At 57.1% G+C, this 20,092-nt stretch overlaps 4 protein-coding genes across 5 annotated transcripts; all 4 read left to right on the forward strand.

The window, feature by feature from the left end:
• Positions 1–4,527: 4,527 nt before the first annotated feature.
• KCNA7 (potassium voltage-gated channel subfamily A member 7) lies at positions 4,528–6,990 on the forward strand. The gene is made up of 2 exons (XM_059905031.1): positions 4,528–5,136; positions 6,137–6,990. Exons 1-2 carry the CDS (start codon positions 4,582–4,584, stop codon positions 6,953–6,955), a joined length of 1,374 nt encoding a protein of 457 aa, XP_059761014.1. The 5' UTR covers positions 4,528–4,581; the 3' UTR covers positions 6,956–6,990.
• Positions 6,991–7,035: 45 nt separating this feature from the next.
• On the forward strand, positions 7,036–15,263 carry NTF4 (neurotrophin 4). 2 transcript variants are annotated; one of them, XM_059905050.1, is made up of 3 exons: positions 7,036–10,010; positions 11,978–12,101; positions 12,758–15,263. In XM_059905050.1, the coding sequence occupies exon 3, from the start codon at positions 12,770–12,772 to the stop codon at positions 13,400–13,402; it is 633 nt and encodes a 210-aa protein (XP_059761033.1). In that variant the 5' UTR covers positions 7,036–10,010; positions 11,978–12,101; positions 12,758–12,769; the 3' UTR covers positions 13,403–15,263. The 2 variants fall into 2 exon arrangements, with proteins under 2 accessions (XP_059761033.1, XP_059761032.1); XM_059905049.1 differs by lacking the exon at positions 7,036–10,010 and adding an exon at positions 10,762–11,013.
• A 73-nt stretch (positions 15,264–15,336) lies between these two features.
• Positions 15,337–19,146, forward strand: SAXO3 (stabilizer of axonemal microtubules 3). The gene is made up of 5 exons (XM_059903920.1): positions 15,337–15,535; positions 15,821–16,021; positions 16,122–16,283; positions 16,997–17,124; positions 17,613–19,146. Exons 1-5 carry the CDS (start codon positions 15,380–15,382, stop codon positions 17,983–17,985), a joined length of 1,020 nt encoding a protein of 339 aa, XP_059759903.1. The 5' UTR covers positions 15,337–15,379; the 3' UTR covers positions 17,986–19,146.
• Positions 19,147–19,154: 8 nt separating this feature from the next.
• LHB (luteinizing hormone subunit beta) lies at positions 19,155–20,000 on the forward strand. The gene is made up of 2 exons (XM_059903919.1): positions 19,155–19,416; positions 19,678–20,000. The coding sequence occupies exons 1-2, from the start codon at positions 19,171–19,173 to the stop codon at positions 19,918–19,920; spliced, it is 489 nt and encodes a 162-aa protein (XP_059759902.1). The 5' UTR covers positions 19,155–19,170; the 3' UTR covers positions 19,921–20,000.
• The last annotated feature ends 92 nt before the right edge of the window (positions 20,001–20,092 follow it).

Consider the following 20,092-nt stretch of genomic DNA (forward strand, 5'->3'; position numbering starts at 1 on the left):
AAAAAATTTCAGTTCCCTGGAAGGCTGTAAAAGGCACCTGGAACAGTTCTTTGCTCAAAAAGGTTAAAAATTTTGGGAATATGGAATTATGAAGTTGCCTGAAAAATGGCAGAAGGTCGTGGAACAAAAAGGTGAATACATTGTTCAATAAAGTTCTTGGTGAAAATGAAAAATGTGTCTTTAAAAACCAAAGGCACTTTTTGGCTAACCCAACATATTCAAAGGTTCTGGGAATTAGGACATGGACATCTTCCAGGGGTGGGGGGGGACATCATTCTGCCTCACATATTAATGATACAAGAGAATTAGGAGTGATGACAGGAGCTGAATCTGCAGGTGGGACAGAGATGGGACCCAGGACACAAGGCAAGATGTTGGTCTTCGATCAGGAGGGACAGATGAAAAGCAGATCATCTAGGCAGCTGATAGAATGGGCTGTGGGAAGATGAAGTGTCTGGTAGCCTCTATGCTTTCAGAAGAATGAGGAGAGAGGGAATCAGCTGACTGAAGGAGGAGAATGAAGATTCCTCCAGGAGGCGATTCCTCCTGGTGAGGAGGACCAGGGTGAGCTGGGGATTTGAGGAGAATGAAGATGGGGAATCGCCATCTTGTGTGTGTGGCGGGTGCTGAGTGTACGTTGATGAAGGACACAGAGCAGGGTCACAGGAGGGCTGGGATTTGGGGTCCAGCCCCCCTCAGAGCCCCCTGGGAAGGCACAGAGTGGGTGAGAGGATTTACTAGGGTTAGGGTTTCACCCCAACAGTGCCCTGGAGGGGATCATAGGCAAAGAAGGGAAAGACATCCGAAGGAGAGTGACTTTATGGGGGACCGTGGAACGGTGGAAGCAGGGGGAAGAGGGAAGGGAGGACAAGATGGGGGTAGTCAAAGATAATGAGAATCTAATGGGGTCCGTGCATTGTACATGCTGGTGGGCTTGAAAGTTGGCTTTATTTTTATTTATTTATTTTTTTGCTGCACCCCCCGCAGCTTGCAGAATCTCAGTTCCTCGACCAGGAATTGAACCCCAGGCCATGGCAGTGAAAGCCAAGAATCCTAACCACTAAGCCACCAGGGAACTCCCTCGAAAGTTTTTTTTTTATTTGGTTGGTGGGAAAAGGGAGCGCATGGACAGAGAATGGGGTGATAAAAATAGAGTTTGCCTACTGTGTAGCACAGGGAACTATATTCAGGATCCTGTGCTGAACCATAACGGAAAAGAAGAGGAAAAAGTATATTTATGTATAACTGAATCACTGTGCCGTGCAGCAGAAATTGACGTTGTAAATCAACTATACTTGAATAAAATAATTTTTTTAAAAAAAGAAGAGGAAATCAACTAAACTCCCATAAAAAACAAAAACAAACAAAAAAGAGGAAGAAAAAAGTAGTTTGGGGAGTTCCCTGGAGGTCCAGTGGTTAGGACTTGGCACTTCCGTTGCTGTGGCCCACGTTCAGTCCTTAGTCAGGGAACTAAGATCCTGCAAGCCGCGCCGTGTGGCCACAAAAAAAAAAAAAAAAAGTTTTAAGGGGGTGTAGTTACTGATAATGACAAGGACAAGGGTATGACCGAGAAAGTGGGTGGCACAATCAAGGGGGACAGATAGATACAGGTGTAGAGTTTCTTTGGGGGGAAAACAAAAATTGCCTAAAATTGATTGCAGTGACGCATGCAAAACTCTTATGAATATAGGAAGAACCATTGGGTTATATACTTTATTTTTTAAAATTATTTTATTTTATTTTACATTTATTTATTTTTAAAAATTTTGGGCTGCATTGGGTCTTCATTGCTGCGCGTGGGCTTTCTCTAGTTGTGGCAAGTGGGGGCTGCTCTTCCCTGTGGTGCACGGGCTTCTCATTGTAGTGGCGTCTAAGCGCATGGGCTTCAGTAGTTGCAGCATGCAGGCTCAGTAGTTGTGGCACGCAGGCTCAGTAGTTGTGGCTCGAGGGCTCAGTCGCTCTGAGGCATGTGAGATCTTCCCAGACCAGGGATCGAACCCGTGTCCCCTGCATCGGCAGGTGGATTCTTAACCACTGCGCCACCAGGGAAGTCCCATGTCGTATACTTTAAACGAGTAAATTGTATGGTATGTGAATTGTAGCTCAATAAAACTGTAAAAAAGGAAGGAAGGGGGCTGGGGTAGATCAGAGGGCAAGATGGATGGAAATGATGGGTTCAGAGTACCAAGAGGCCACGAGTGGATTATCTAGTATCATGGTGTGTGTTAACGAACCACCCAAAGACTGTATGACTGAAAACAATAAAGATCATTTATCTCACTCACAAGTCTGCAAGCTGGGCAGGGCCTCAGGGAGAAGGCTTATCTCTCCTCCAGGGGATAGCCTGGCTGGGGCAGGAGGACTTCTAAGATGGCTCACTCATGTGGCTGCAGGCTGGTGCTGGGGATCAGCTGTGAGTTTAGTAGCCTAGGGTCCTCTCCACATGGGCCTTGTCATCTAGCCTGCACAAGTGTCCCAAGGAAAAGAGTGGGGTGGAAGGTTGCCTGTTATGATCCAACCTCGGAAATCACACTGCGTCCCTTCCAAGGTGGTCTGCTAGTTGAGAGTCTCACCAAAAGCTGGAGAATGGACTCCACAAGATAGGGTGTGACATGGCTCGGACAAAAAATATGGTCCTTTTTGGAAAAGACAACCGAGTACAGGCCAGGTTTTAGCAGAATCATCTATATGGGGATATTGAAATTATTAAGAATTATGACAGTCGTTTTAGAGTGATGGATATAGAGCCAGGATTGAAAATCTTCCATGAAAGAGTGGGAGTGGGCAGAAGGGAAAGGGATGAGTTCTTTAGGGAAGGCTGGGAAGAGGTGTCCATGGATAACTTGAGCTTCAAAGGAGCTGAGGGAGGGAGAATTGTCTGGAAGTGGCAAGAAGGAGTGCCCACCTCCAGGCTCAGTGGTAGGAGGGTGTTAAGAGATAGGGCTGCAGGGAGGAGGCGAGATCGGTGCACACAGAGCATTCAGAAACCCACAAAGAGGGATCTCTGTGGGCTCTGAGAATGAGAAAAAAAAGAGAAGAAAGGAGACCAGAAAGAAGGGAAAAGGCCAGAGAGATGGGGAGACAGAGACCCAGACACGGGTAGGGCCAAAGACCATGAAAAAAAGGGACATAGACACAGAGAGAGGGAAACAGAAATCCAGATGGATGGTGACATAGCATCCCAGAAAGAAATTGTAGACAGGAAGAGAAAGAGTGCCAGAATTCCTAGGGGGTTAAAACCTTTAGTGTCTCTCTCTACTCCCCCAGCAGAGGGCGCCCGGGGCCTCATTCCCTGGAGTCCGGGTGTCCAATCCCCACGACTTCCCGCCAAGCACATCGGGTGGGGCTATTTTTACCCCGTGTCATAGGACACCGGTGGCTGGAAGGCCATCGTCTGTCTGTCCTTTGGTCCCTTCGAGTGACCCTGCGGCATTTCCCCAGCCCACCCCTGACCTGTTCCTGGCAGGCCTGGCCTCCTTTTGCCCTATTCAGGGCTGCAGCTCAGGCCTTGCTGGGTCTAAGAAAGTCCGGCAGAGAATCCAGGTGGAGACCCGGGGGGTGGGGGTAGGGGCAACCCGAGCGAGGGGACACCGTGTGGGGGACACATGCTCAGGGTTTAGAGCTGCTGGAGCATCCCCAGGATGGGGAAACCACCAGGACAATGGCAGAGACAACCTAGGGTGAATGTCAGAGAGAGATTCAGAGATATGACTCGGGAGAGGCTCGGTCCTCCAGAGGCCCTGAGACAGAGACTTGCAGTAATTCAGAGAAACAGGGAAAGAAAGATACCCAAAGGGGAGACCCAGAGAATCCCAGGGACAGAGACACAGCGGGCTGAGAGGTAATGAGAGAGAAGAGACCCAGAGAGACAAGAAGCAGAGAGACCCAGACAGAGGGGAAAGACAGAGACCAAGAGAGACAAGAAATAAACAGAGATAGAGATACAAGAATCAAAAGGAAGACGGAGATTCGGAGAGACCAAGACACAGAGACTGACGGGAATCCCCAGACACAGATGACCCTAGAACGGCAAAGCTCAGAGATAAATGACCCATAGAGATACTCAGAGATACAACCCCGAGATCAGAGATACAGAGACCCAAAGTGAAGACATAGCCAGACACAGAGACATACAAAAGAACGAGAGAGAGAGACAAAGAGATGGAAATTTGTGACTCCAACAGAGCGGCTCAGATACTCATAAAAACATAGACGAGAGACATACACGGAAACCCGGAGAGACGCAGGACAGAGATCTCAGGCGATGGAGAGACAGAGGGAAAGGAACCCGGAAGGCCAGGTGGACCCCGAGAAAGCGCAGCGCCGCGTCGCCTGGGGGTAAAGGGCGGGCGCCCCGGCAGAGGGCGCCCGAACGCCCTCTGCCCCGCCGGGGTCATGGCGACCCCTCCCCCGCGCCCTGGCCGCACGGCCGGGCTATTTTTACGCGTGGACACCGGACACCAGGCTGGGGCGGCTGGGGCGGCTGGGGCGGCTGGGGCGGCGGCGGCCGAGGCGGGGCCGGGCCGGGTCGGGCGTCGGGGGCCACACGTCCGTCCGCGGGTCGCCGGGGCTGCGCGCGCCATGGAACCCGGGTGCCCGCCGCCGTGCGGCTGCTGCGAGCGAGTAGTGCTCAACGTAGCTGGGCTGCGCTTCGAGACCCGGGCGCGCACGCTGGGCCGCTTCCCGGACACGCTGCTCGGGGACCCGGTGCGCCGCAGCCGTTTCTACGACGGCGCGCGCCGCGAGTACTTCTTCGACCGGCACCGGCCCAGCTTCGACGCGGTGCTCTATTACTACCAGTCCGGCGGGCGCCTGCGGCGGCCGGCGCACGTGCCGCTCGACGTCTTCCTGGAGGAGGTGGCCTTCTATGGGCTGGGCGCCGCGGCGCTAGCGCGCCTGCGCGAGGATGAGGGCTGCCCCTTGCCATCGGAGCGCCCCCTGCCCCGCCGCGCCTTCGCGCGCCAGCTCTGGCTGCTCTTCGAGTTCCCCGAGAGCTCGCAGGCCGCGCGCGTGCTCGCCGTTGTCTCAGTGCTTGTTATCCTCGTCTCTATCGTCGTCTTCTGCCTCGAGACGCTGCCCGACTTCCGCGACGACCGCGACAACTCGGGGTTCGCCGCGGTGGCTGCAGCTGGCCCGGTGAGGGGGCGGGGCTTGCGTGTGGAGAGGCGGGGTTTGGGAGGAGCTGGACGAGGTCCACGGGGTCCTGGCCAATCATAAGGTGGGGTAAGGGGCAGTGGGAGGTGGGGCCTCTCAGGAAGGTGGGGCCTGGCTGTGGATGGGCAAGGCATTGGGGGCCTGGTTGGAAGACCTGACCAATCAAAGGTGGGCAAAGGCCTGTGAGAGGTGGGCAAGCCAGGGACGGCACCAGACCAGGGGACTCTACATTAAATCCTGGGCTGGGGGCGGGAAAGGTATAGCTTAATGGGGCGGGGCCTGAGGATCTGAGTAGGAGGACCTGCCTTATCAGAAGGCGTGCGCTGAGGTAGGTGAGAAACCCGGCTTTTGGAGGGCAGGAGCACAGGAGGACAGGTGTATTAAGAAATCAAAACTGAGGGATAAGGCGAGACTGAAAAATCGGGGGTCTATACGGCTGGCAGTAACCAATGGGAAGGATGGGCTGGAGGTAGTGAGATCTGGGACCTCAAGAAAGCCGCCGAGGGAGCTGCAGATCGAGGGGTGGGGCCTGAGGATTGGGGCAAAAGGAATCCATCATAAAGAAAGTTGAGCTGAGGGCCGTGAGGGGAGGGGCCCGGGTTTTGGCATAAAGATAAGGTCTTTAACCATTATGGTCCAGGCTGGGTTTGGGGAGGGCAGGGCACAAGGGAGTGGGGCTAGGATGGGGACACTCGCCAACTGGAAATTCAACTCCGGGGGCGGGATTTTGGGAGGGAAGAGATTGAGCCCTACTCAAGCATTATTTCAGGAGGCCCTGCCAATGAAGGATCAGGGACCCTAAAGTCAGCCTTCCCTGCGGGTCCCGAGAAGGAGTGTACTACAGCTAGGTCACCGGGGTTCTGGGGGCAGCAGCTATTGACCAATTTGTAAAGAAGTAGTTGAATATTTAAACAGCAAATATGGCCATTCCAGTGCGTCCCAGCCCTGGCATGGTCCTCCCTGAACCCCTTCCTCTCTGCAGTTTCCGGCTCGGCTGAACGGCTCCAGCCCAGTGCCTGGACTCCCACCTCGCTTGCCCTTCGATGACCCGTTCTTTGTGGTGGAGACGCTGTGCATCTGTTGGTTCTCCTTCGAGCTGCTGGTGCGCCTGGCGTCCTGCCCAAGCAAGACAGCCTTCTTCAAGAACGTGATGAACCTCATCGATTTCGTGGCCATCCTGCCTTACTTTGTGGCACTGGGTACCGAGCTGGCCCGGCAGCGGGGGGTGGGCCAGCCAGCCATGTCACTGGCCATCCTGCGAGTCATCCGACTGGTACGCGTCTTCCGCATCTTCAAGCTGTCCCGGCACTCAAAGGGCCTGCAGATCTTGGGCCAGACCTTAAGAGCCTCCATGCGAGAGCTGGGCCTCCTCATCTTCTTCCTTTTCATTGGTGTGGTCCTCTTCTCCAGCGCAGTCTACTTTGCCGAGGCCGACCGGGCAGAGTCCCATTTCACCAGCATCCCTGAGTCCTTCTGGTGGGCGGTGGTCACTATGACCACAGTTGGCTATGGAGACATGGCGCCCGTCACTGTGGGCGGCAAGATAGTGGGCTCTCTGTGCGCCATTGCCGGCGTGCTGACCATTTCCCTACCTGTGCCAGTCATTGTCTCCAACTTCAGCTACTTTTACCACCGGGAGACAGATGACGAAGAGGCCGGGATGTACAGCCATGTGGACACGCAGCCCTGTTGCCCACTGGAGGGCAAGGTCAATGGGGGGTTTGTGGATCGAGAGGTTCCTGAGCTCCCACCTACACTCCTCTGGCCTCCGCCTGGGAAACACATGGTCACCGAAGTGTGAGGGACAGTTGAGGTCTGCAGAACCTCACATTTCCTTGGAGGGAGGGAGGGAGGGAAGGGAGGAAGGAAAGTTGGGGGGAGGGTGTCGGGTTTAGGAAGAACTAAGTTAAGTGGTAATGGGTTGGGGAACACTAAGTCTTATTGGGTCTTGAGTTGTGAATTGGTAGCCCCTGTGGGTACCTCCTTAGGTGACAGTGAATGGCAATGGGTTATGCTGATTTGAGGGGGAGGCTTCATCGGTTTGTATTGCATTGGGTTGTGCAAAGCTTGGGGTAGTATTGAGATAGGTTTTGTCACATAATTTTGTGAGTTTCTTAGTTCCATGTTGGATCGGGTTGGGTTACGAGTGTAGGTGAGTCTTGTCCAACTGCATTATGCAGGATTCTGTGGTTTCATGAGTCCCCTAGGGCCATGTTGGATCAAGTAAGGTGGTCACCCACGGCACTGTTGGGACTGATTGTGTGTTCATGCATGGTGCTGGAGAGTTGGGTTGAGACACTGGAAACTGCGTGGCTTTGTGATTCTTCTAGGGCCATGTTATTTTAAGTTCTGTGAACTTGTGAGTCATGTAGAAATACGAAGAGTCATGTGATAGAATGTGAGCTTTCTGGGTTATATGAGGTTAAGTTGGGTTGGAATGTATGAGCATAGGAGTCTTTCAGGGTTCTGTTGTGTTGAATTGTGTAGAGTTATGTGGCTAGAAGTTTGTCGGGGCTACAATGAGTTGAGTCGTAATGAGTTGTGTAATCATGTGAACCTCGTAGGACCAGTTCAGTTGGGTCATACAACTGTTTGGTTTGGGTTACATCAAGTTGCGTCCCTGAGTCCTGTAGGAACGTTGGGTTGAGTTGGACTGTATGTATGAGCACCACAGGGCCATGCTGGTTTGTTTTGCATTTAATGGTAGCGCCAGGACCCAAGGATAACAGCACTGGGAAGGAATCATGTGTCAAGGAGTGAATGTGCTATGTGGACTCTAGGAGACCAACTGAACTGGCTTGCCCCGTGTCATCCCTATAAGGGGCAGGGCTAGTTTCTGTATCTGTAGATTCAGTTGGTCACACAGAAAGCTTCTGGGTGAACTTGGAAGATGTAGATGCCCCTTACATTTACCCCACACCTGCTTTGTTTTGCCATTCAAACCCCTCCTCTATCTGTCTTCCCTTGGAGTTTTCCTTCCAGACATGGAGATCAGAGCCACAAGGGAAGGGGAAAGGGGGAGAAACTGTACTCTGTTCAGACATGATGGGGGGATAGAAACCCAAGGGAGGGGGACAGAGAGCTGGGGAGGGATAGAGACCCAGAGAAAGAAAGAGAAAGAAACCCCAAGAGGGGAAAAAGACCCAAAGAGAGGGGGAGACAGAGACCCAGAGGGGGCAGGTATCAGGCACCCAGAGAGAGAGGGACAGAGACCCAGAGTTGGAAAGAGACCAGAGCACCCCAGAGAAAGAGAACCAAAAAAGAAAAAGGCAGAAAAAGTCAGTGCTCCTGAACCTGAGAGAGATGCACAGTGTATGCCATGGAATCACAAAGGGATCCCAAATCAGGACGCACCACCCTAACCTCCCGCAGCTCAAGAAGTGTGTCAGACAAACTGCAGGGCCCACTCTATCTTCCTGGGGAGAAAGCAGTGTCTCAGAGCATGGGCGTGGCTTCCCAAGGTCGCGTGGCTTGTCCCCGGGGAGGGATGGGGGGGCTGGACTTGTGGCCTGCTGCTTGACCCTACATGTCCCCATCAGCCTGCTGGTCTGCACAGGACTTCCCGAGTCTAACAGCCTCATTTCTCACAAATGAGGAAACTAAGGCTCAGAGGGGAGGGGGTTACCCAAGGTCAGAGGTCTTTCAGTACTAAAAGGGCATTTGGAGGAGGAAGAAGAGGAGGATGGTTACGTCACTCACATATATAGGGCTGCCTATGTGCCACGTAACTTTCAAAGTACTTGTATTAATTTATTAAAATCCATCCAGTGGTTTACAGAGAGTTGTTGTTGTTATTTTTAGCTAGGAAACCACCCCCCTTTCTTTTTTGGTCAAATGAAATCTTACTTAGGAGCACCAGTGTGATGCATCGGAGGGTGTGAACTGGTTTGAGGAGTCTCTCTTGACAACTCAGAATGTGGCTAACAAATTCCGTTTGGAAACCCCTGATTTAATCCAACCACCTTTTTACACAGAGAGATAGAAGAAGGTACAGACTGTGAGAAGTGTTTGATAAAGGTTGAAAAAAATTTAACCTTTAAATAATATAACACTTCTCTCCGAAATGGAGAGAAAGGCACATTTGGAAAAGAAATGGAGACAGACCCCCTCACAGTGACAGACACAGGGCAGAGTCTGGGAGGCAGGCACAGAGCCCAGCACAGGGACCCAAAGAGGAAGAGACACGTGCAGAGAGGACAGAGATACCCAAGGGGAGGAGGGAGAGCAGGAGAGAAGAGGGCAGCGGTCTGGGAGGGGGTAAGAGACAGGAGGGCGGACAAAGACCCATAGAAGGAGGACGAGACCAGAGAGGAGGGGCCGGAGATCCAGAGAAGAGAGAGGGACAGGGACCCAGACAGAGAGGAGAGGGATACAGAGAGGGGGGGACAGAGACCCAAGGAGAGAGGGGGAGACGGAAACTGTTTCCCATTACTCTTTGAAAACTCACCCCTACTACCCCATCAGAGACTGAAAGTTGCATGAAGTTCCTCTGGTAGGGGGCGGGGCATGTTCGGTGCTTAGGGGTATGGGAAGCATGGCGAGGTCAGGGAAGTGACCCGAGTGGACACTCAAAGACTGGGAAGCGCCCCTCCTCCACCCCAATAAACAACCGCAGCAGCCTTCTATGTGGCCTTGGCTCGGATGGGGAGAGGTGAGGGGAACACCCTAATCCGGGGACACCCTTCCCGCCACCTTGCCATGCTATATTTAGGCTGAGGAAGGGGTATGGGATGACCACCCCCCCCCTCCACGAAGGCGGGTGTCGGCTTTCCTCCTGAAAATAGCTCCAGGGGAAGAGTGAAGCGTTAAGTCTGTCCCGGGACTCCAATTCCTGTCCGATCTCCGTCTGTCTTAAGGTCTCTCTTTCTCTGGGTCTCTGTCCCCCTTGTGGGGTTCTGTCCCCTTTTCTCAGCATGTCTGTCCCCTCTCTCTGCATCTGTGTCTTCTCTCTCTCTCTCTGGGTTTCTGTCTCCCTCTTTCTCTGGAAGTCTGTCCCCTTTTCCTCTCCATTTTTGTGCCTTTCCCCCACCTCCCTTCATCTGTCACTATTCCCTTTCTTTCTCTAAGCAGGTCATTCTGTTGCCAAATCATATCTTTGTCTATCTCCGGGTCCTAGAATACCTTGAGTTGCTCTTATCTGAACTCAAGACAAGACCCTCTCCCCAGTCCCCACCCAGGAAATTCCAGCAGAGAGGACTTATGTGGGAGACACCCCCTCAGGCAGCGTCTCCCCGGGGCCTCGGGCCTTATCACTCCCCGAGCCCAGCTGGTTAATGTCTGGCCTGGAGCTCCCGGGAGAGTTGGGGATGAGAGCGGAGGGTGGGAATCTGCCCGGGGATTGACACTTCACTGGCAAAAGAACGCAAAGGAATCTCAGGCCCAGACTCCTGGGTCTGAGGGAGGAGGGGGCTGGAGCTGAGGAAGAAAAGGGCTGGGGGTCCAGACTCCTGAGTCTGAAGGAGGCGGGAGCTGCGCGGGCCCAGACTCCGGAGTCTGCGGGAGGAGGGGTCTGGGGGACCTGGACTCCTGGATCCGGGGGAGGAGGGGGCTGGGGACCCGGACTCCGGGGTCTGAGGGAGGGAGTGGGGTGCTGGCGCCTGGCCTCCTGGGACTGAGGCGGGCGGAGGGCTGAGCTAGCCAGGCCAGGCTTCCGAGGTCTCGGCACGCGTGTGGAAGGCGGGATCCCCCGGCCCCTCCTCCGCCGTCGGGCGCCGCCCCGCCCCCGCCCCCGACCCGGGCCCTCGGGAGCCTGTGCCACGAGGAGCCGGCGGGCGAGCGGGCGTCCCTGCAGCCAGCGAGCAGGAGGAGGAGCCGCCGCCGCGCCAGGGGCAGCCGGGGGAGCCGAGGAGTGCGCCCCAGGTGAGAGCCTCCGCGCCTCCTCCCCCGGGATTCCGGCGTCCGGGTCGCCCTGCCCCCGGGTGGGGGGGGGGCGGGGGCGGGGCCGGCGGGGGCGGGGCTTGGCGGAGGAAACTGAGGCAGGAGGGCAGTGTCCCAGAGGGAGTCCGGGCCCCCTGGCTAAACCTTCTGGGGGAGGGGGGGCCGGGGAGTCCGTATATCTGAGTACCTGGGAAGGAGCTTGAACCCCAGAACTCCAGGGTCTGAAGGAGGAGGGCACTGGGGGTCCGGACTCCTGGGTTTGAAGGAAGAGGGATTTGGGGGCCTGGACTCCCGCATCTGAGGGAAGGAGCTGGGGACCTGAGTTCCTGAAAGAGGAGGCAGCTGGGGCCGGGGCTTTTGGGTCTGAGTGAGGAGGGGGCGAGAGCCTGTTCTCCTAAGGGAGGGGGCAGCTAGGGCCCAGGACTCCAGATCTGAGGCAGGAGGCAGCTGGGAACCTACACTCCGGGTTCTGGTTGGGTCAGCATGTGCCCCTCTTCACAATTCCCCCTTCCCATTTCCCCATCTCCCAGCCAGGGCAGGCGGCCACGCCAGGTATGTGCAGTAGAAGTCTTGGACGGGCCCTGGCCTGTCCTGTGAGGAGAGAACATTCCAGGAAGCAGCCTCGGGGACCCGGAGCTTCTTAAGTGTGGGCCCTCAGGGACCCGGGTGTCCAGGCCAGCCCCGCCCCTGCCCTGTCTGAGAGATGAATGGGCTGAGGAGGATGTAATCTTTTCCAGCCTCCATCCTCAGCGTCTCCCCTCCCCTCTCCTCCCCCCATCTGCTTTCCATCCAGGAGCCATCACCTGGGCAGGGCAGGGGCCTCTAGCAGGGGGATGCAGCCTTGGCTCTTGGTCCCCTATACTTTGAGAGGAACACTGAGAAGGGGAGTGTTCAGGCCCCCTCCTCTACCTGCCTCTATAACCTACCTGTTCCCTTCCTCCGCTAGGTGGTTGCCTCCTCCCTCTACTGAGATGTCAGGAAGGAGGGGGCCACCTGCGTCCCCCACAGGGGCCCCCCGGAGCCTGGGGGCCCCCAACCCCGGAGCTCGGAGGCGGAGGAGGTGCTGACAGGTCTGGTAACCACCCACTTCTTCTCAGTCCTCTCCAGGCCATCCTTTCCCAGAATCCACAGGCTTCCAGAATGTTCTAGAGAAACTGCAATATCCACACCCCTGCCAGTGTCTCCCAGCCCTGGGCCAGTTTCATGGACAGGGAAACTGAAGCCCCACTTGAGAGGAAGTGTCTTGCCTTCACAGTGGCAGTTTTAAGCTGAACTTGGGTCTCCCTAGGATTCCAGAACATGACCTTTCTCAGAATTTTGGAAACTCAAACCTCCTCCAGGCTGCAGGGCTTAGGGTTCCTTGGGGTTGTAGAGACAGGATGGCAGAGTGGAGTTGCTGGGACAGGATTCAAGTTCCACTTCCGGCATTTGCTGGCTGTGTGACCTGGTGCAAGTCACTAACCTCTCTGAGCCTGTATTTCCCCATTTGCCTGTATTTCCCCATTTGTTGGCTATTAATAGTAATAATAGTAGACTAATTATGATTAATCTAGAAGTTGGGCATTATCGAAGTCCTAGAATATAGGGTCCCCCGAAGTTCTAGAACAAGTGCCAGAACCGCCTCCCTGTGGTTCTGGCACACAGGTCCCCCTGGAGTTCCCATCGGCCCCCACCACTAAGTTATTATCCTTCTCTCTAATTCCATCTTCCCTCTCTCTATCCTCAGGTGCTCAGCGAGATGCTCCCCCACCCCTCAGGCTCCCTCCCCATCCTCCTACTTTTCCTCCTACCCAGTGTCCCAATGGAGCCCCACGCTTCACCCTCACCCCTGCCCCCATTTCCAGTCCCCGAGTGGGACCTCTTGTCCCCCCGAGTAGCCCTGTCCAGGGGTACCCCCGCTGGGCCCCCTCTGCTCTTCCTGCTGGAGGCTGGAGCCTTTGGGGAGCCAGCTGGCAGCCCGGCCAACCGCAGTCGGCGGGGGGTGAGTGAGACAGCACCAGCGAGTCGCCGCGGAGAGCTGGCTGTGTGTGACGCAGTCAGTGGCTGGGTGACAGACCGCCGGACTGCTGTGGACCTGCGTGGGCGCGAGGTGGAGGTGCTGGGCGAGGTGCCTGCGGCTGGTGGCAGTCCCCTTCGCCAGTACTTCTTTGAAACCCGCTGCAAGGCTGACAGCGCTGGGGAAGGTGGCCCCAGTGGGGGTGGAGGAGGCTGCCGGGGTGTGGACCGGAGGCACTGGGTGTCTGAGTGTAAGGCCAAGCAGTCCTACGTGCGGGCATTGACTACCGATGCCCAGGGCCGTGTGGGCTGGCGATGGATTCGAATTGACACTGCCTGTGTCTGCACGCTCCTCAGCCGGACTGGCCGGGCCTGAGGCCCATGCCCAGGAACTGGGCAGGTAGAGGAAGAAGAGAGCTGGATGCTGAAAGACCTCAGGGGTGGCCTGGCTCCTCTAGGCCTCAGTTTGGGAACTCGTCAAATGGTCACAAAAATCACAGCTCTCTGATTTTGAGAGCTCAATCTGGGCAAGAAAGACAGATGGTGAAACCAAATGGGGTTTTGAAGGATGAATAGGAGTTCTCTTGGATGAACTTGAGGGTAATAATGATGATGATGATGATAGCCAATATTTTCTGAGTGCCTACTGTTTATGAGCTCTAATACACAACTTGTCAGATCAGCTCTGGTGGATTTGACCATTGGAGGCCCTCAGCTTCTAAGCTGCTGACCATGCGATCTCAGAGGACATCACCTTGCCCACCCTGGAGAGAGTGACAAGGAGGGGATATGTCAAGAAGTGTGTATGGGAGCATAAAAACTGGAACATGTAGGCAACTAGTTGGGAGCTGGGGTTCGAATGAGAAATCTTACTTAGTCAGATAGGGCAAGTGTTGACTTAGATATTCTGTTTTGAGGTAGTGAGCTACCTATCACAGCAGGAGCACAAGCAAGGTTGAATGACAGGATGTCAGGATGCTTAAGAGTTCGGCCTTGGTGGGGAGTTGGAATCAGGTTTCTACCCCTCTTCCCTGTCCCAACCTTTACCCTATACTAGTGAAGAAATAGACCTTACCATTGTCCATTGAGTAGAGCATGAGGTTTTGACCAACTGGCCTGCCCCCTGGCTGGGATCAGGGGAGATTTGGACCCTGATCAGCCTAGAGTGAGCCAGGAAAATCCAACAGGAGAAGTGGCCCCAGAAGCCTGAATGAGGTGGTCAGTGGGACCCTGGGCCAGGCTGCAGAAGGCAGCCTCAGTTTTCCCTGTCTGAAGAATGGGTTGGTGGGATGAGATAATGGGGACTGAGGAGGCAGAGGCTTCGACCAAAAGGGCTTTAAAGTGAGGAAGTGACAAGAGAAGTCAGGGGTAGACCCCACACCCTCAGGACACCCCTTCATATATTACCATTCCATAGCCGCATGCAGACACAGACCACACTTTTGCCCTTGTTTCTACATCTCTGTGTTCCGGGTCTGTGGTTCCCGCTCTCTTCTCTGCCGCCTCCTTTGCTGTCTCTCTGTCTAAATTCCTGTCCCATCATCTCTGGGTCATTAGCTCTCTTTCTGTCCCTGTTTCTCACTCACTGTCTCACCCATTCCTGTGTGTGTTTCTTTCTCATTCAGCAAAGCTCTTTCCACACCCACCTCTTTATTGCCAAGTATTTCCCCGTGGGTCCCTCCCTCTTCACCCACCCCCATACCCAGGTGGAAGTTTTCAACCAAATCAAAGGCAGGCAGGACAGAAGAAGCCGAAGCTGATGCTGAGTCCTTCAGCACACACGGGGAGGGAGGGAGAGCCCTGGGGAAGTCTGGAAATCGTTACCCAGTCCCTCACCCCTGCCCTCTGCTGCCGAGGTGGGCTGTCCTGGCAGAGGGAGGAGGTGGCCAAGAGGACCGGGACCCTATAGGAAAGGGGGATGTTTCTCATGGATGCCCTGATGCGCTGGGTAGCTCTGCCCTCCTCTCCCTCTGTTCCTCTATTTTTGGGTCTCTGACCACCCCCCGCCCCAGGTCTCTGTCCCCCTCTCTCTGCTGCCCCCTCTCTGGGTCTCTGGATCTCAAACTCTCTGAACTCTGGACTTCCATTGCTCTCCCCCTCTCTTTCTGCCCTCCTCTCCCTCTGGGTCTCCGTCCCCACCCCCGCATTTCTCTGAGTTTTTGTGCCCCTCTTGGGGTCTCTGTACTCCTCTCTCAAAATCCTCCTCCCTCCTGCCTGGGTGTCTTTCTCACTCCATCCATCTGCACGCCTGCAGGCCCTCCATTGGCTGGGTTTAGGGTGGGCGGGTTCTGTCACCCGGGGCAACAGCAACAACAAGCCGGCTCCTGCTAGGCTACGGGGCGGGGGTGGGACCATGGCGGGTCGGACCCTAGCTCGGCGCTCCGGTCCCCCACGGTCCCCCATCTCTGGGACAGAGGTGCCTGGATCCCAGCCCAGCTGGCATCTCACCAGCAGTGGCGTCGCCCACCACTGTATCCCGCCCGTGCCCTTTCCCCCGCCCACTGTGCAGGTGAGAGGACCCTAGGCTCTTAGCCAAGAGGAGACTGGGGGCCCAGACTGAAGGAGGGGCCTGGGGATCCAGACACCTGCTGAGAGAAAAGGGGGTTCCGGGCTTAGAGTCCTGTCTGACAGAAGGAGGAGGGTTCCAGGGACTGGGTCTGAGAGAGGAGGGGTCAGGGAACCCGGATGCCTGGAACTGGCGGGAGGAAAGGGCTGGGGACTGACTGGGAAAGATCAGGGCTTGCGGACGAGACTCCTGAGTCTTTTTAGCTGACGTCCTGCACCTTCTCCTCAGTCCACGGTCGCGGAGCCCCTGCCCCCGGCCGCAAAGCAGGATTTGCGTGTTTGGGCTTTCGACGAGGTCACAAGCAGATGGGAGACAACCTCGGGCTCGGCCCACGTGCCCAAGACCCACGGCGGGCCCTACGCGCAGCCCAAGGCCCCAGAACCTGCGGATCGCTCGCGGACTGTGGGGATCAAGGATGTAGCGGAAAAAGTAAGGTTCTGGGATGCCCAGGTCCGCGGGAGACAAGGCTGGGGACCGCACTGGAGTCCCGTGCGCCCTCGTGTTGGGTCCCCGCGTCGTCTTCTTGCAGCTCAGACACCGCGGCTGGCGCCTCCCTCTGATCACAAAGCACCAGTGCAGTGAGACGAGGGCTCAGTACACCGGCTGGCCCAGCCTGGACCGGGGCGCCACCTCCTTCATCGGGCCCCAGCCCCTGGAGCTTGCGGACCACAACCGAGGGGGCCCTTCCCAGGTAGCAGAGAAGACCGCAGTGGCAGGATCTGGCAGAGCTTTGAGACCCTGGGGCGGGGTCTGAGGGAATTTTGAGTCTGGGGTCTAAAGAGTGGGACAGAATCTGGAGGTTACATTGAGTGGGGAAGGGGCTTAGGCCTTTTGAGGCGGAGCCAGGAGGAGGAGGGGACTGGAAGCCCGAAATCCCAGCTCTGAGGCTGGGGGCACAGCTAGTAAATCCTGGGGCGGGCCTAGGAGGCGGTTCTGAGGCTGCGGGCGGAGCTAGGTAGCCTAATGTACGTGTGGGCGGAGCTTGAATATTCCGAGGCCGGTCTGGGGCGGAAGGCGGGGCTGGCTTCCCCTGTTAGGGAGGTGTAAGGAGTAATAGTCGCCCGAGGCACAGCTGAATTCCAGGGGCGGGACCGAGAAGGTTTGAATCTAGGGGAGGAGCAAGGAAGGTTTTTTAGTGACTGGGTGCTTGGCTTTGTGTCCGATGACGGGCAGAAAGTATTTGGACTTTGCAGGTGAGGCTAGTAAGGGTTCTGATTTGGGGAGCGAAGGTGAAGTGCACTGGCGTGCAACTGGCCAGGAAGGATTCTGATTCTGGGGGCGGGTGTCGGCCTGTTTCAGAGGCGCTGTTGAGGCCAAAGGAAGAGGAACTCCGTCTGGGGCACAGGGCATGAAAAGGGGTATGAAACCTTTCTTGCTCATCCCTCCTCCCGCGATCCTCCTCAGGCTCTAATCCCCTGGACGAAGAACCCCGAGTTGGCCGGCCGGCCTTTCACTGTTTCTGACCAGGGCATCCTGGACCGCCATCAGCTCTATCTGACCACTTCGGCCCGGGACTTCCAGGCCTATTCGAAGTGAGCCTGGGTCCTCCCTTGGCACCGCCCCCCCTGCACAGCCCCCGCATAGGCTGGTGGGACGCCGAGCCCCCCGGTGTTGGCTCCCCGTCTCTGACTCAGTAGTCTCGGCCTTCAGCTCCTGCACGTGCAATAATCAGAAGTTCAGACCCAGCCCCTACCTTTTTTAGCGCCCTGGTATATACTTAGTGTCAACTCTCAGGAACAAGAAGCCTGAAAACGGCCCAAGAAGGAGTTCTGGATCTGGGGACGTGGCCCTGAGGGTCTAGGGCGGGCCTCCTTTGGTATTTGAGTCCCCCAGATAACTCTTATCCGAGGATGCGAAAGTCCCAGATTCCAGGCCCTTAAATACCTCGAGGACCCCGGAATGCAGGCTAGGACTCCCCAGTCCCATGCTTCCTAAAGGGTCCCTGACTCCTACAAATGTGTCCTCGAGGATCTATCTAGCCGTGCCCTCCCCATCGTGCCTCCACCCCAACCCCCGACAGGAAGGAGTTGTCAGGCTACCCTCGCAAGGACTCGGTGACCTCCTGGAGCTTCGGGGAGACGCCCCAGGCCTGGGGCCACGGCCCGAAGCAGCCGCCCGGTCCGTGCTCCTCTCGGCCACTCCGGCCGCCGAAAATCCGCGTGCCCCGCGCCCGTCCGGTGATGCCAGTCGTGCCGCACCGCGGGGCGCTGTCTCTGGCTCAAGAATCCTACGGCCCCCCGCTGCACCCACTCCGCCGGCTCGACCGTTTCTGCCCGCTGGAGCTGCCCTGGGGCGGCCCCCACTGGAAACCCGAGTCAGGCATCTACAGCGTGCCACAAGCCTACAGCACCGAGAACTCCAACTACAGCAGCTTAAAGCCGGCGCTGGTCTGAGCCAGACGGGCCAGCCCCGCCCTGGACACGCCCCCCAAGCGGGGACAGTGCCGAGACTGGAAGACTGGGACTAGGGGTACACTGGGTGGGGCTAAGACGGGAACCCCGCCCCCCATCTGGGGGCGGGGCAGAGCGTGGACCGTGGGCGGGGCGAATCTAACACTTCCATTCAATCGCGGGGGCGGGACTGAGCCTGGAAAATGTACCTTGAGGCTGTGGGCTAGAGGGTGGGACACACCCTCTGCGGCGGAAAGGGCAGAGCTTATCTCAGTCAACAACAGAGTTAAATAGCCTAAACCACGCTCTTTGCTGGGTTCGGTTCCGGCATCCTGGTTTCTGGGGGCCTGAGTGTGGGGCAGGTGGGATTCCCGCTGAATCCCTGGTGGAGGGGCGGAGCGTCTGGGTGGACACCCCCACCTCTGGTGACAGAATCCAACATCGAAGCCACATCCCTCCTAAGAAGTCGGATTCAGTCTACGGCAGGTGGAGCAGGGTTGAGGCTTCAGCCTATCACCACTGGAGGGTTGTCAGACGGGCGGGCGGCGCTCCAGCCTCTGGCGGGCTCCCCTCAGGGTGGGTAGAGGGGGGTCCACAAGGCAAGGGGCACAACTGCGGCCTCCTATACCCTATTTCTTGTGCTCCCACCACGGCCTCCCTAGCACCTGGGGACTGAGTCTGTGAAGTCCGCTTCACCTTGGGCGTCTTCTGCTTCTTGGCGCGGAAGCCACTCAGGGAGTGGGGGGAGGGGGGCGCCACTGGGCCATTCCTGCATCTCCCCGACCTTGTCTGCCTCTCGCCCCCGGGGAGATTAGTGTCCTGGTTACCCCACCATGCTGCCGCCCCCAGTGGCCTTGCCGCCCCCACAGCCCGCAGCTATAAGACCAGGTAAACGCAGCAGGGGAGACACCAAGGATGGAGATGCTCCAGGTAAGACCGCAGGGCCCCTGGGCCCCATGCGACTACATCCAGGCCACGGCTGGAAGGAAGAGGGAGAGTCCTGTGACCTGGCAAAGGAGGCCTCTTTCTAGAAGGGTGTGGAGAGCCAGCAAGCTTCCTGGCAGGAGGAGGGAAGCAGCTGGTGCAGGGCCTGAGGGTGGGTATCTGAAGTGCTGGGGTATCTGGGGTCCCTGGGTATGGGGATGGGAGATTCTTGAATGGAAGACGTCAGGGTCCCCGAACGTGTGTATGCAGGGCTGGGGGGTGGGTGCTAAGGACTCGGGGCGGAGGGCTCAGGCTGGCCCTGAGGCACTGGCCTTGTCCCAGGGGCTGCTGCTGTTGCTGCTGCTGAGCGTGGCCGGGGTGTGGGCACCCAGGGGGCCACTGCGGCCGCTGTGCCGGCCCATCAACGCCACCCTGGCCGCTGAGAACGAGGCCTGCCCTGTCTGCATCACCTTCACCACCAGTATCTGTGCCGGCTACTGCCCCAGCATGGTGAGTTGCCCAGGGTGGGTGGGTGCTGCCATCTCAGCTCCAGGTGGATTACTCAGGGCCAGGCCCGCAGAAGACAGAAAGTGGCCCCGGGGGTGGAAGGGTGGCCCGCCACCCGGGGCAGGGGCTGGGCATGTGGGAGAGCACAGACGGTCCTCTGGACACCCGAGTCTGGGATCTGTAGGGTGCAGTGGGGGAGCTCGGGGGAGGGCTTGGCCCCAAGTAGACACCCAAGCCCCCCCCCCCCAACCCCGCCACCTCCAGGTTCGGGTGCTGCCGGCTGCCCTGCCGCCTGTGCCCCAGCCAGTGTGCACCTACCGCGAGCTGCGCTTTGCCTCCATCCGGCTCCCCGGCTGCCCACCTGGTGTGGACCCAATGGTCTCCTTTCCCGTGGCCCTCAGCTGTCACTGCGGGCCCTGCCGCCTCAGCAGCTCTGACTGTGGGGGTCCCAGAGCCCAGCCCTTGGCCTGTGACCGCTCCCCTCGCCCAGGCCTCCTCTTCCTCTAAGGATCCCCACCTCAACCTCTCATGCCCACCTCAACCTCCCATGCCCACCCCAACTCCTGGAGCCAGCAGACGCTCCTCCCTATCCCTCCTAATAAAGACTTCTCAAACTGCACTCTGGGGGTGTCTTTCTGGGGTCTCAGGGTGTGTGTGCCTGTGTATGTGCACACGCACA

The sequence above is a fragment of the Balaenoptera ricei genome, chromosome 19, assembly GCF_028023285.1.
Source record: "Balaenoptera ricei isolate mBalRic1 chromosome 19, mBalRic1.hap2, whole genome shotgun sequence".
Classification (NCBI taxonomy): Eukaryota; Metazoa; Chordata; class Mammalia; order Artiodactyla; family Balaenopteridae; genus Balaenoptera; species Balaenoptera ricei.